The 17,007-nt window shown below is 26.6% G+C and overlaps 1 protein-coding gene and 1 long non-coding RNA gene across 12 annotated transcripts; one reads left to right on the forward strand and one right to left on the reverse strand.

The window, feature by feature from the left end:
* Positions 1–898: 898 nt before the first annotated feature.
* On the forward strand, positions 899–1,541 carry LOC126898312 (uncharacterized). Its single transcript, XM_050672253.1, has one exon. The coding sequence runs from the start codon at positions 1,071–1,073 to the stop codon at positions 1,539–1,541; it is 471 nt and encodes a 156-aa protein (XP_050528210.1). The 5' UTR covers positions 899–1,070.
* A 3,011-nt stretch (positions 1,542–4,552) lies between these two features.
* Positions 4,553–13,232, reverse strand: LOC126899270 (uncharacterized). Of its 11 annotated transcripts, none has more exons than XR_007702537.1 (8): positions 13,157–13,232; positions 11,006–11,263; positions 7,272–7,453; positions 6,792–7,034; positions 6,511–6,711; positions 5,570–6,332; positions 4,946–5,238; positions 4,555–4,869 (listed from the first exon to the last, which is right to left on the reverse strand). It is a non-coding gene; the product is annotated as an uncharacterized LOC126899270 (long non-coding RNA). The 11 variants fall into 11 exon arrangements; XR_007702538.1 differs by having other exon boundaries at positions 11,006–11,260; positions 13,157–13,222; XR_007702539.1 differs by having other exon boundaries at positions 13,129–13,213.
* Positions 13,233–17,007: the final 3,775 nt, after the last annotated feature.

Consider the following 17,007-nt stretch of genomic DNA (forward strand, 5'->3'; position numbering starts at 1 on the left):
CCCCCTGCGCCCCCCCCCCCCCAATTCGAGCACTGATGGTAGCATATAAATATTCTTCTTTCTGGGTGGATGTGAACCCTCCTAATACCCCAAAACTATAATCTCGGTAAGAACAACAAAATAGATCTATGATATTTGTATCAAACAGAACTAATTATATTCAATCCAACTGAACAATTTAATATTATTTTCATAAAAATATTACTCATTCCTCTTGCATTCTAAGTGCTTAAAATACAATTTGTAAAACAAAATAAGTATACATTTTAGAATATGGATGAATATATAAACAATTTGTAGGACTATAAATAACCATAGCTACAAACGATTAAAAACAAAAATGTATTGGTCATAAAATTGGGTTCTTATTTTTGTATAATTTTTTTCAATTAACTGTAATGATGTTTGGACTTAACTTTTAATTACTTGATATATTCTTATTCAAAATTTTAACTGAAAAATTCGATTTTTATATTATGTCAATTTTAAAACAATTTGGGGAAGTTAAATCAGCACCCTATATTGAATTAAATACTGTAATTGCGAAACGGTCAAATGAATCAAATTCTACTCTATCATACAAAAGTTGTGGTGATATTGAAGATTTTCATCACAAGAGTGTCGATGTAATTGTTGAAAATAGTCCGTCTGTTAAGGCTTTAATTAAAAAACTCAATAATAATGCTACCAATACTAATTTTAATGTTACAAACCAAAAATCATACAAAATAAAAGATTTTAGGATAAATTCTACAGAAACTGAATCATTAGATTCCACCAAAAAATCTCTGGATACAGATGGTGATTTTGTAAGTCATCTAATTTTATAACATTAATTTAAATAATTATTGCTTAATAGATATATTATATAGGTCTACATTTCTTAAAATATTTTATATCTATGAGTAAAGGTAAAACAGGAAAATACGGAACAATCGTTTGAGGTGAACAAACAATCTGGTTTATTGGTAAATAATGATACCCGTGAAATCATTAAGCATGAAGATAAAACTACAGTACTTGATTTAAGTGTGACTGATGAACAGCTATGGCACAACATATTACAAATCATGTATACTAATCAAGCATATTCTCTATGTTTGAAAAATATCGCAGACGCAGAAAAATTTCAGAAACTTGAAGATATAATTGTTTATGCGAGTACAGTATTAAAAAGTGTCAATAAATTAGAATGTGACGAAAGAGAATGGATAATTGCTTGCGCCAAACAAATTTTAAATGGCCAAAGTATTGATAAAGATCAGTGTACACAATTACCCTACAGTACATATCCTAGATTTTCGGTGGTTCAATATGAACTGGAGGAATCTAAACAGCATGTGAATAGGTTAAAAATTAGAATGGCTATGTTGCGAAAAGAAAAAAGAGATTTACTAAACATAATAAAAAGTTATGATAGTGAAAGAGTAAATAAATTATCTTTAGAAAAACGTCTTCAAGCTGAACAAATGAAAAATGATGAACTAAGGGCTATAATATCTTCAGTCTATGATAAAAAAGTTCAAGCAGTTTTCTTATAGCAAAAACAAAATTTAAAATAAAAATTATTTGTTTACTTATTAAAACAACTTGTTTTTAATTAATTTTTTTGAGTAATAAAATATTGACAATAAGCTAAAAAGTTGTATCACTTTAAAGTTTGCATATAGCGCTGTTATCAGGACACACACACTCTATAAATATTTTTCCTAATATAGTTTTTTTCGACGATTTACAGTTGTAGAGTACCTACAACTAAAATTGTAATTTTGGAAATTTGAAAAATCTACCCTTTTGATTTGACACGATCCATTGTCGTTTTATGACGTTCAACGCTGTTGTTAGTTTAAAATAATCTGATATTAATCTGATTTTGTGGCTTTGAGTTTAATATTTTTTAGTTTTTTAAATTAATAATATTTTTAATATAGTTTTAATTTTACTTAATTAATTAGCCACAAGTGATCAATTTTTATTATATAATCTGATAATTTCTTTAAAAATTATTTTTAAAAAACGAGAGTCTATCCTCTCAGTACAAATATTTACAAAACTGTTAAATTTTCGAAAAATGACAATTGCTAGTTATTAGATACTAACTAATTGAAATTTGTCTACGAGAATAGTATAATATCTTGCCATAGTGACATAAAATTTGAAAAATCACAAAAAATTACATTGAATTATGATAAATTTTATATTATGATATATCAAATCATTAAAATCTAAATCGTTGTCAAATTGAAGTTGAAATTGTTATTTTTATCTAACATTACTATTAACTAAATGATAGCTCAATGTAGTTATCATACTGTAATATAATCTGCGTTTGCAATATTCATTTATGTAATTTAGTTTTTGAGATGTATCATTATACATTTGCGGTCCTGTGGATGGAGATTAAGAATACTTACATAGCCCCTCCACAAGTCGCCATTGCTGAATCAATTGCCATCATTTTGGCAATTGTTTCAGCCACACAAAAGAATGTTTTAAGAATGTAATATTTGATGGATGTTAATTATTTTCAGTTTAAATTTTATATATTTTGATCTGAAATAAGTTTAAATAATATATTATTATATTGCACTGGTCTACAAAAAAATTTAATCAATAATGAATTTGGAAAAATTTACCAAGATATCGATATACTATTTATAAGCAATACTCTAGAAATTAAATATCTAAAACGCATTTTTCAAAAAAATTTTCCTTTTCTATTTATAAATTAGAAAGTGTAAAATTAACGAGTGTAATTTTAGCTCTTCTTGAAATGAAAAATAATGATCCATTCCTAAAATAACACCACCAGTGAATGAACACTATTAGTGAATAAACACCACTGAATTGTTTAAACCTATTGTAACAAGTTGTCGACAGCATTTTTTATAACAAAGGAAATGTCTGAATTAGATCCTCCTACAATATCTAAATAAATTTTAAACAATATCAATAAATTTACATTTACTGGAAAATTCCAATTTTCAATAAAAAAGAATAATTTAAATTTTCATGCTAGTTATTTATAGACATTTTTACATTAACAGTATAGAGAATTTACTAGATAACAAATAATATTTGTTAATACATATTATGTTTTAACTTTATGAGTGGGGTTACGGGTATTACTACTAGCTGATAATGAATGTCAGAAATTAATGTACTTTGACATTGCAAAAAAATCCTCTGAATACATTTATTCCGACAATTATTACAGCAATAGTTATCGGAATAAATAACAGGTGGTTGTGGGGAAGTGACATGACTACACGGGTAACTCCAAATAGAAATTTCGAGAAAGTCGGACTGCAATGCAAACGCGCAATAATGGTGCAAATAACTGTATTAAATAAACAAATTTTAAAAATCTATTGTTTAAAAAAAGTATTGGATCTTACACAAATCTGAATTCTAATAAAAATTTTTACTTATAAATTCTAGTAAGAAAAATTTAACATATGTAACTAAATAAGTATACTTATTAAAACCTATGTAATGCCCTTTAGATACAAATTGGCATTGCCAATAATTATACACATTACCTGTTGATAATATACGGGTAGCTCTAAATTTGTATTTAATAATGGTCGGACGGTCGTCATCATGCAACAGTGAAGCGAATACGTTGCAGCGGAGGGGCAATGACTTACACGTTGGTAATTATTATATTAACAATATACGAGTAGTTCTAAATTGAAAAATAGTGGAAGTGAACGACAAGGCGCAGCAGACGCCTTCATAGCACATACATCGGTACTTATTATATTACATATAATTAACCCACCCCACCAAATCTTATTATATTTATTATAATTTTCTGGAACTTTTTGAAATATTCTGAAATTTTTTGGAAGTCTGTGGTAGATAGAGTGTCTTTTAAAGTCTAAAATTTAGACCATCCCTTTTTTATTTATTTATTTGAAACTATAAAATATGATGATAAATAATATTTATATCCCTCTTTCATTTGACATACTTTATCTTAATCAGGATATTAATGAGGAACTAGCAGATTATGTAGCTTTTGGAATAATACACCAATTTTTTAAAATTAAACACTAAAGATTTGTATCGAAGCATTTTTTTTTTATAGTGATTTTAATCACTGTCAGATATCATAGTACTTGATCCAGCTATGCCACGTCACCACTTTGCCGTGACACCCCTGTACTGGGTTTTTACTTATGTCTTTTGTTAAATTTTTTAATTGTTCCTGTTTTCTATTCAAATCTTTGATAAAGTTACATCAATACGACATTTCATCAATACATCGAAAATTAACCACGTAAGTATTTAAAATCGCAAATACTTATGGTATTTACGATTTTAAAGATCAAGTAAATTTGCTAAGTGGTAACTGGATAATTATCCAAAATATTAAAATAAAGGGAGGATCAGTTGACATGCATAATTTCAAAACTAATAATGTACAAATTTATATAGGTGATCTTGTTTATAATTGGTAATATTCAGAAAATGTAATTAAATTTTTGTATGCAAAGGTTTATTTTTATTTTTAAATATTAGATATGTTAAAATTAATCTGATATGCAGTGTTGTAAAAAATACTTTTAAAATATATTTAAGTAATTACTCAACAAATTTCCAAAAATAATACTTAAATAACCACCCAAGTACTATTAATAACTATGTATTTAAAATAATCTTCAAATGAAAAAAAAAAAATTTGAAATTTGAAGTTAATTTTTTTAAATAAAAAAATTGTTGGTTACACTTAAAAAATATTATTTATTCAAATTGTTTATTAGACATGTTAGTCCTTTTTTTAGTGATTGTAGCACCAACAACACTAAAAACTCTCTCAAATTATGCAATGTTTGATAGAGCAATGTTGTGTTTAATGAAAAACTGAAAACAAAGTACAAATTTTTTAGTAAAATTTACTTAAATATATTTCAATTAATAAGTATCCAATTAATCTTACTTTTTTAATTGTGGGTAAATTATGTAAACATTTTAATGATTTGCCGTAGATGTACCCTAGAATCTGTCAATCGGTAAAGAATCTCAATAAATTATCATGACTTTGGCTATAATCTGTAGAATCATTTTCACAAATATTTTGGTAAAATTCATAACAGGCATTTGTAAAATACTCAGTGGTCATTTGTTTTTTTACTTCATTTTTAATCCAGACAATTTTAAATTGTAGGTGGCAGACAATAGCAGTAATTAAAAAATTGTTCATCTAAGAATTAGAAAACTTTGTTTTCATACCTAAAAAAAGAGAGTAACATTTAAGTATTAATATTAACGATGTTTGTTTTTATTACACTTATAAGTATATAAAAATATAAATATTTAGAATAAAACAATGAATATTTAATTTAATATATAAATTTAAATATGTAGGAACATGAGATACTTAGCTAAAATAAGTTAAACTAAAAATAATTAATGGTAAAATAGTAAATGTACTTGACTGATATATATTTTTCACTACATAAACAACAAATATTGTTTTGAGATAAATTCTCTTAAAATTATATTGATTTATAGTTATTGTTATTACATATCAATTAATAGTATAATAGTTACCAGATCTTACATATAATTAGGAATTGTGTGATCAAATGTCATTGGTCTATATTTATGTATTTTTATATATATATTTATTTATTTCAATAGTATGTAAGAGATTACCAAAATATAAATTAGTATCACCTTACAGTAAATCAAGGCTTACAGAAATTAGTCCCATTATTTTTTGACATTGATTTAAAAATTCAATCTCATATCTATTAAATTTGAAAAAATATAATATATATATATATATATACAATGAAATATAATCATAATAGCCAATTCATCCATAATAATTCTAAATTGAAGTTCATTATTTTTAATTAATTTATTAAGCAACACCACTGCATCATATTCCAACATGTCTCGTAGGGTGTTATTAAATAAACACCAAGATTTTATTTGATTAAATCAGCTAACTTGGTCGAGTTCTCTTGTTTGTTCTACAAAGCAGTTGACTTGACAAAAGTGATTTTGGACTGTTTTTTAAAAGCAGCAATACACAAAGATTTTTTAGAGTATTATACAGAAATGGTTTATAACCAAATAAAATATTTGATCTAAAATGTTACCTTTTAAATTTATAATGGATGGTATCCATCTATATTCATTTATATTTACCAATGTTGCTATCAAATTAATTGCGTGTGCAAAAAATCTATGATTTTAGTAACATAGCTCCTATTTACGACATCAATTTCTTCTATTTTATCATCTACTTCTACTGAATTGTTCACAAGCAACTGATTAGAAATTTCATTATTTTCATCAAGTACATGACTAATATTCTAAAAAATATAATAAGGGTTAAATTCGAACTAATTTAATGAGAAATTAATGATTTTTCATTAATATAAATGAAAAAATTAATACTTTTAGATGTATGTCATATAAATTAAAGATATGAGCAATACCAACATAAATAATTTTATAGTTATTAATTATATTAATTTGAATAGATCTTACTTAAAACATTTTACAAAATTAGAACCATAATATGTAGTACAATAAAATTAATCCGAAATTTCAAACTGTGTGTATACTTCATTTATAGATTTAGCTAAGATATCATATGTATGTGACCCTTCTAGTCTTCTTAGTGTTAAAAGACTAGTAGTTCTAAGTAAATTCTTTTTGATCTATATGACTATTACTCCAATGTACAATCTAACAAAAAATATCTCTTATTTAACAATGAAATCTCTTGATTAGGTACCTATACAAATAAAAGTAAATCTATTATTTACTTTTTAAAAATTTAACAACCATCTGCAGTCATTGCAATATGATCACATTTAAATATCTCAGATTTTATTTTGAAGGATAATTTATGAAAGCCATTCTCAATAATTTTCATTTAAGTAGGCCGATACATAAGTTTTCTGTTGGGGAAATCTCATTCAATTATTTCCTTTAAAACAGGATTTTCAATTATTCTAAATGGAAAATTAACACTTATAATAAATTGTTGCGTAATTGATCTAGAGCACCTGAAATCAAAATTATATAACATTAATAACAAAGAATAATTTTTACAAAAACGTATGATAATAGTTTTTTGATATAAGCTAATAAAATTGCAGTTTTGAAATTGTTTTAACTAGAACATTAAACATTAAATATGTGGGGACACCAATACATAAAATCATGTATTATGTAAGTAATTTCGATTAAGCCCCAATTTAATAAATGTTATTAAAATAAAAAAGTACTATGCATATTCTTACTTGATTAGTAAAATTTTTTTTGCTTAAAAATTCCTCCAAAACTGACTGATTTATTTATTTTTCTTCAAGATGTTTTGAAGCATTAACAATACTGTTTTTCAGTGATCCATCATTACATCTCTTTAAAGTCTTTTTCTCTTCTCAATATGATCAATTGTTTTTAATAAATTTGAATGTCGATTCTGAATACAAAAAAATAATAAAACTTTAAAGTTTTTAATTAATATTTAAATTTTTAATTTACTATATTCTAGTGTGACATACAATAGACCTACTGGATTTTATTTTTTCAAATTTACAAAATTCAATTAAAATTCAATAATTATAATAATAATTCCAATAATAGAAACTGTAAGGGTGGACGACCCAAATGTAGTTGAGATTAAGGCGAGGAAGAAGAGGGAGAAACTGTAAGTTATACAAAAAAATTTTTGAAGTCACAAGTTTAAAAATATAATTAAACTAAATATTAAACTTCCAAAAAAAAAATAGTACTATGGAAAATTTTAAGTTGGACCTTACGTTAACTAAATACAAATTCTAATATTAAAACTTTCAAAGATTATAATGAAATAAAATTTTTTTCCAATTTTATTTATATTGAATTATATATTATAAATTAATAACAATAATATTAATAATAATTTTGTAATTAGGAAGCAAAAAAGTATTCTTTTTTTGCTACTTATTTTAACTTTCTACAGTATTATAGCTATTATAATAGCATAGAATGAACTTCTATCAGCGAGTATGATTCTCAGTAAAAACACATAATGGTCATTGTTTATATTTTTTTGAAAATAATCTTGTTATAACAAAAAAAATTGAATTCAAATTTTAAATCAGGCACATAACTAATCTGTGTTGTAGATATTTTTTGTGCAAATTATCTAGTCGTATAGCCAAATTATTGAAATTAAAGATTTATTTTATAAATAATAAAATTACCATACACTATAAATATATGTTAATGATTCAATATTTAACATGGTATATTAAATTTATGTATGTTTAATTATTAAGTAATACTTAATAATTAAAAATATACACTAAAAAATAAAAAAAACCGACCAATAAATCTGCAATGCAAAAAATCACTAAAAATAATAAAATAAATCAGACTAGAATTAGTATAAAATCAATTTATAAGAATAATAATATACATTTTTAATATTTTTGGAGTCGGTGGCAGCCAAAGTAACAAACGTGTTTCATAATCAACAAGACAGCAAACGTCTTAAACAACACGGCGTTCAGTGGCGGTCATATACTGAGATGGTGGAACGGTAACATAACTGAGTAGTGACCCGAACACTTGTAAATGTGAAGGGCAGACGTCGTTGACTGTTGGTATCAAAATTTTCGAATTTATTTATAAAAAATTAGTGGTGATAAAATTTTATTTATTTTAGTAGCATCTTCTTATGCTATTGGTGTTTTGAAGTAGAAGTCAAAAACAATAGCTACTGATATTTTTTAAAGAAATGATGAAACTGCTAATTTTTATAACTATTAGCTTCGATGTGTTATTAGCTAAGAGGCTATTGGTTATACTCTGTTATTATTAATAATTTTTTTTGTGTGTCCGTTTACGCAATTATTCAGTTCCTACTAGACTAATTTTGCTCAACTATACGTCAAAAGAGCATAAAACATATTTATTTGGATGATACATAAATCTAAAAAAAAAATTCAGTTATATAAAATGCTTTTTAAATTTTAACATACGAAGGGATAAAATCATCATACTAATTTTTTTTTCTTTCAATTTTTGATAATGTTTGAAAAAACTTGTCTTCTTTAAACCTACATTAAATTAAAGTTAATACAATGTACTTTAATATAACAAAAAAAAACTATCCGAAAATTCGATTTCTTGAAGTTCATGAGTATTCTACGAAAATATTTAAAAATGTATTTTGTCAGCATGACAAATATATCGTTATTGTTTGACGTTGTTAATAAATAATAATAGTTGTTCTAATTGTCAATTCAATTAAATAAAACGTTAAATCTGACTTAGTAATTTGTGGCAGTTAACAACAATGTAGTCAGAAAAGTAATAATATTGATAAATAAAACTATACTGCTACTAATTGTTTTGATTAGCAGCTATTTATTGATATTGAAAATAACAGTGTTGAAATCTCTGCTACTACTATTTTTTACCACCACTAAAATAAATTGTTGCGCTCCTTACTGTTCTATTCTGTACCGTGTCTGCAGTTTTGTTGTTGATTATAATATTAAATGTATACCCATTCGTACTAAGTTACTTTATTGATATATGTTTTTGAACCTGGACTGGTACTGACCCCAAAAATAATTTTCTTTTTTTTTAGTGCTATTATCGGCTCAATTAAGGGCCATATAATGACCTCTCTTAAAGGAGGAGGTTTTTTTTAACCATTTATGCTCCGAGATTGGTGGTTAGTCCGTCGCCGGAGAGAGGAGGATAGTGGCTCCAAGTTGGAGCCTCCAACTATCAAACAAATCGTTCGTTAAATGAAGCCGCCCGGGACCGAATTTTGAACCCAAGGCAGTGTACGCCAAGCACTGTCGCGTTACCGACTCGACCACACCGTCCTCCAAAAATAATAACAATTGTAAATTATTATCCTAATAAATTGACTTGATTCTAATTTTAATATAACTTATTTTATTCTTTTTAGTGAACTTTTTTGGTAGAATTCATTGCTTTGTAAAAATTTTGTAACAAATAAATACATATGTTAAATTTATTTAAGTATTTAATATCCTTAAAAGGATTTGATGAAGGATTTTAATAAAATTTGCCCTATGACACCCATTTTTGGGATTCTCAGACTTCAATCACAAAAATAATGAATTCAACATCTTTAGAGTCTTAATGATCCTCGCAAATCAGATGTAACCACCCTCCCCTCTTTAAAAAACAAATTAAATATTACATTAATTGTTACATGAAAAAAATAAAGGTGGTGGAGGCTCAATCATCTATAATAAAATATTTTTTTATGGAATCAAATTAAATTTTAAATATTGGGAAGTAGGACGGGCCAATGGGTTTATGTTTATATCCCACCTTCTTCCCATTAATTATCAACGCCTCGTGTATATATACCTTTAATTTGCAGATACTGCTTAAAATTAGTCATGCACTTTAAAAATTATTTTTAAACTTTTAAATTAAAATTTAAAAATATTAATTATTTTTTACAAAATTTATAATTTAATAAATTTATAAAAATTTTAAATAAAAATTTTGTAAAATTATACTAAAATATTTTTAGATAGCTTTAGGGTATTATATTGTTATTAGCAGGGTAATTAATTTATCATTGTCCACTAAATTTATCCTAAAATAATAATAATCTAGATAATGTTTTTTTTGACTCATGGTTAAATGCTTTTTAGGTTCACCTTTATCCCTTTCTTAACTTTATTTTTTTTAAATGCCAACCAATATATTGAACTAGATTATAAAATAGAAAATAATCTAATTAAGAAAATGACTAATCGATAACAGTTTTTAGACCAGTACTTCGGAAATCAGTAAATTTTTTAGGTGACGAGAGATAGAGTGAAATAATGTAAAAATACTCAAACCCGAGGCAAGAAGTAAGAGCGACAAATTCAAATAACCGACCGAACAAAGTATCATAAAGGAATAGTATAGTTAATACACTGTACGAGAGAACGCAATTTGACGGCAAATGGTGAGATAGAAAAATCCCGTCTTATTCAATACTCACTCACTTGTCAGTTGTGTGGCCTGCTGTATAAGCAAACTGGTAACATTGCTTTGAGAATTTTGAAGGAACAGATCGTTGACAACGTTTTTTGCTTATAAACACCACGTTGCTAGTTTACTTATGAGCTAATCTTATATTTCAATTTGTCGCTCTTACTACTTGTGGCTCAATTGACTTCAGTATTAATTTTCTCAAATATCTGTCCGTTGATTTGAATAATCAATGAACCAACAGTTTTGAAAATATTATTTCCATCTGCTGAAAACGGTAGTTAGACTTGTCTCTTAAATAAACTAAAATTATTATTAATAGACCATCCTTTAAAGTTATCTTGTTATTCGTTATTTATCGCCCATTATATTGTAAACATATTCATTTATAAAATCTATATTATGAGGGCTATGACAATTTTTAGTACAAATTATTCAAGTACTTATACTACATTATAATTATTTTAGCTTCGATGCGAAGCTGAGAAGGTATTGGTTTTACTATGATGTGTTTTTTTTTTTTTTTTGTGTCTGTTACCACTTTTTCTCAGCTCTCACCGAACGGATTTCTTTCAACGATACGTCAAAAGATCACAAATCGTATCTAGTCGAAGACATTACCCTTAAAAATTGAAAAAAATTCCCTCGTTCCCCGTAAATGGGGGAAACCTCCAAAAAATTTACAAATTTAAAAATCGCTAATTTTCGAAATTTTTTCAATTTTTTTTACTAAAATATGCCGTAACTTTTTCAAAAATGAACGTATCAATATAATTTTTTTTTATATAGATGCTTGATGTCTTTACCTATCATTTGATATATTTTTTTTGTAAATTTGACCCTTTATCTGCCCACAGGGGGGGATTTAAAAAGACAACTTTTTCACAAAAAATTAACTTTTTCAACTTAACTTTTGAAAATGTTCCGGAAGGTCTGACACTTTTATATATATCTTAAATTAAAGCTAATGTAATATACTTTAATTTGAAAAAAAAAAATTTGACCTCTGGACTTGTCTTCACGGCGAAAATGGCTACCGAATGCTATTTTCGTGTGAAAATTCTCGATTTTATTATTTATATTATATTTAACTTTATAATGCTATAACTTATTGAAAAGTTTATGGATCCACACAATTTTTTTATGAGAAATAATATTTTTTAATAAACCCTTTTTCATTCGACATACTTTATCTTAATCGAGATATTAATAAGGAACCAGCAGATCAAGTAGCTTTTGGAATAAAACACCAATTTTTTTAAAATTAAACACTATCTAAAGATTTGCATCGAAGCGTTTATTTTTGATAGTGATTTTAATCACTATCAGATATCATTATACTTGATCCAACTATGTCACGTCACCACTGTGCCGCGACCCCCCTGTGCTGGGTTTTTTTATTTTATCGTAACATTAATTTCTTGATTTGGTTTTAATAATGCTAAACCATTGTCTATTTAGTAGGTAAATATTGTTTTATTCTATTTTTAGCAGAAATGGTTGATATGTTTGATGGAAGTTTTAAATTTTCTTTTTTACATTTTATTGAAGACTAAATATATATGTTGTTGCACACAATGTACCAACAGGTCTGAGTGCATGGGCCACTCAGACCTGTTATTATGTCCACCTCGATAATAACTAAATATATGTTGTAATTAATATTAATTTAATCGATTATGTACTGTTATAACTTTTTATTTAAAATTAAAAAATATAAATTATTGTTTCCAAAACTGTGAACTTAATAAATGTATAGAACTGTTAAATGAAAATTGCGTGAAATATTACTAGAAATATTTATTATATACAGAGTGTTCAGTAAGTCAGGAAACGGGTTTCTATTGTTCTTATTGTTTATAACAATGAGAACAATAGAAACCCGTTTCCTAACTTACTGAACACCCTGTATATACATATATATCCAGTGGCATCTCGTGGAGCTTGTGATAAATTGCAACTTTAAATATAATACTACTAGTCATAAGTATAAAAAATTCTCAAATTAAATATAATAAAATGAAACACAATACACACATTACTATTTTAAAGGTCGCAGTAGAAAATAATTATAGCGATTATACTATTATAGCAACCGATTATGACAAGTAGTTAATTTTAAAAATAAATTACCCAATATAGTAATATACTAATATTTTACCGTACGGACGACGCTGTTTGTTATCCAAAACCCGTTCATAAGATAGCAGCTGAACGTTACCCGCACGCACACGATTAGCAACTAACTAATAACATACGTCCCAGAATATTACTCGACGACTTTGTCGGTCGACTAAACACTGCTCGTTATTTGAATGCATACCCACATTTACTGAGGGAAACAATTTTAATGTTTGCGCACGACAAATGTATTATAATTATTTTATTATTTAAAAATTTGCATTTTTAATAAAAATGTAGAATTAAGAATATACAATTAATTTTCTTCTTTTAATTAATTTTAGAAGGGGGTGCGATCGTCCCATCGTCCTAACCACTAGCCGCCACTGTACATATATTTATATCATATGGTATTTAATTAGCTATAAAAAGTGATTGATTTATCATTGACCACTAAATTTCTCCTAAAGTAATAATCTTATAAATACTTATAAGATTTGTTGAGTGCTATTTATCTCTTAAATTATAATTGATTAAATACTTTGTAGGTTCGTTTTTTATCCCTTATAAGGTTACAAACTTTATATTTTATTATATGGCAACAGACATTTTTAATTTATTTGTAAAATAGAAAATAGACTAATTTAAAAAAATTACTGATTGATATTAATTAGTGGACCAGTACTTAGGAAATTATTATTATTTTTATATATGGGTAGATGGAAATGCGCGGTCGTGAAATGTTAAAAATAGTGATATTCAGTCACAAATATTGATAACGCAATAAATTGAAACTACACAACGAGTAGTCGACAAATTCATTGATTATTTAGAATTTCACGAACAGATATAAAATTACAGTGTAAATAATGTACAATAAAGTGAATATGCCGCATGAGAAAACGTGATTTGGCGGCCAAATGGTAAGATAGAAAAAATGCTACATTATTCAATAGTCGCTCATTTGTGTTTTCTCCGGCGCGCTGTGTAGAAATTAGTTCATAAGCAAACTGGCAACGTTGCTTTTATTAGTCTGTATAATTTAAAGGGACAAAGCTTTGAAGTCATTTTAAACGCTTATGAATTCCATACGTTGTCAGTTTGCTTGTTAACTTACATTTTGTTTGAATTTGTCCCCGTTTTTATAATATTTGTTGCATATGCTGAAAACGATTGTTTCAATTTGTCGCCTAAATATACTAAAATTATTTCTATTAATAGAGACCGTCTGGATGAGTTATTTTTCTATTTCATATTTTTTATCCATTAGTATTGTAAATAAATTGCAATTATAAAATTGTTTTTTTATTACATCAGTCTAGTCAATTTTTGGTACAAAATATTCAAGCACCACTTTTATCATATTAAAGTTATTCTTTTTTTGGCAAATATGTTTATTATGTTTGATAGGAGTTTTAAACTTTCTTTTAACATTTTATTTGAGATTATATATATTATCTAATTTATAATAATTTAATTGGTTATGCATTTCCATAATTTTTAATTTAAAATTTATAAATATAAATAATTGTTTTCAAAATTTTGAACTTTATAAATATATAAAAATGTTGATTAGAAATTGCTTGTAATATTACAAAAAAAAAAAAAATTAAATATGTTACTTAAATAGATATACAGAGTTATTGATTTATCATTGATCATAAAGTTTTTCCTAAAGTAACAATAATTTTGGAAGTATATTTTTCGTTTTGTTGAGGTCTATTGATCTTTAAGTATAAAAGTGGTTAAATATTTATTAAGTCGTTTATCCCTTATAAGAGTACTAACTAAATATTTTTAGATACCAAAATAAATTTTTAATTTACTAGTAAAATAGAAAATGGTCTAAAAAATCAAAAGTCATGAAAAAGTGACTGGTGATAATAACTAGTGATGGGAAATATCGAATAGTCATTCAAAAAATATTCGAATAGTAAAAATATTTAATAGTTTATGGTAAAAATAAACTAATGGGTTGTATAAACACAATTCGAATAGTTATTCGATAGTTTAAAATATTTGAAAATGTCCGTTCGTCGCTAATTTTTACTATTATAATTAATAATAGTATAATTATTTATTTTAAGTATTCGTTAATTATCTTCTGATTATAATTAAGTGTACTTAATAAAAATTATAGGTAGAACTAATGGAATATTTTTTTTAAATCATTCGGTAGCCCATTCCAATAGTTTTTAAAACTATTCGATAGTTTATGCTAAAAATAAACTATTTGGTTGTATAAAAACAATTCGAATAGTTATTCGATAGTTTAAAATTTTCCAAAATGCTCATCACTAATAATAACTATTGGATCAAAACTTCAGTATTTATTAGTATTTTTATTATTAGGTAGATGAAAATGCGCGGCTGTGGAACATCTTATGATAAAAATAGTAATAAATATAATAGAGCAATAAATTGAAAACTATACACAAATTGGTGACAAATTCTTTGATTATATAATTTATTCGTTGGATAAATATTTCAGAAAATTAATACTGAAGTATATCGAGGCAAGTAGAAAGAGAGACAGATTCAAATAATTGGATAAACAAAATTAAAGTGTAATAAATGTATAGTACATTATTCAGTACAACGAATATACTGCATAAGGGAACGTGACTTGGCGGCCAAATGTTAAATTAAAAGAAAACCTATCTTTACCAATAGTTACTCGGTTGTGTTCTTTCGTGTAATTAGAAATAAGTTCATAACACAAACTGGCAACGTTGCTTTCATATGTCTGTATAATTAAGTGACAGAGCGTTAATAAATATAGCTTAAAAAACTAAAAAACACGCTTTTAAAGCACATCGAACTAATAAGTTAAAAATAATTTTTAAAATTAACTTAAAACAATAATGAACAAAAAATACTATAATTATTGTGAAAAAAGCGTCGGGCGCTCAATATACAAAAAATATGGCACAAAGCACCCACGCTTTTATCACAATAATACTAGTATTTTTCGTTCATTATTGTTCTAAGCTTATTTTAAAAATTATTTTTAACTTTTTAGTTCGATGTGCTTTAAAAGCGTGTTTTTTTAACTATATTTATTTTTCACTTTTTAGTTTCATGTTATGATAGTAGTTACCATCAATATCATGGTTGTAATGGGTAACGGGAAATCAGGGTTCGATTCCGGAGAGGGAGTCAGAGAAACGGCTACCACATCCAAGGAAAGCAGCAGGCGCGTATATTACCCACTCCCGGAACGTGGAGGTAGTGACGAAAAATGACGATACGGGAATCATCCCCCATAATCGGAATGAATACACTATACATCTCTTAATGAGAATAAAGCGTACTAATATATAAGTTTTAATAGTAAATAGAATATATATATATATATACATGTAAAGCGACTTAAGTACGTAAACGTATTATGCACGAGGTATAGCTGTGTTTTGTTGGCGGGCGGGGCGCGAGGCATATATGGCGGCGTCGGCTGTAGGGATATATAAATGAATATTAATATATATATATGTATACATATATTAATATTAGCGGCGATGGTAAGAATATATAATCTTCGCAAAATATCGCGGCACTTTCGCTGGCGTCGACGACGCGATGTCCGGCGTGATCCTCGGGCGTCAAAAGTTTAGCAGCGTAGATGACGACGGTGCGCGAGTGCAGATCGGTTTGTTGACGTTGTCACTTTGATAACAGGAAGAAGACTACGGTATCATTAGCGGCGGGACGTCGTCGCCCGTGCGGCACTTGCTGGACTTATCACCGCGGCGTGTAACGCGCGGTGTTGGCCAGTCAAATACTCATAAAATAGGGCGACGGCTGATAAAGGTAGCACGAGTCGTGGGGCATTGTGTATAACGAAACGACGCGGGGCCGTGTCAACACAATAAAAATTTGTTATATATATAT

The sequence above is a fragment of the Daktulosphaira vitifoliae genome, unplaced genomic scaffold, assembly GCF_025091365.1.
Source record: "Daktulosphaira vitifoliae isolate Bord-2020 unplaced genomic scaffold, ASM2509136v1 Scaffold_2, whole genome shotgun sequence".
NCBI lineage: Eukaryota > Metazoa > Arthropoda > Insecta > Hemiptera > Phylloxeridae > Daktulosphaira > Daktulosphaira vitifoliae.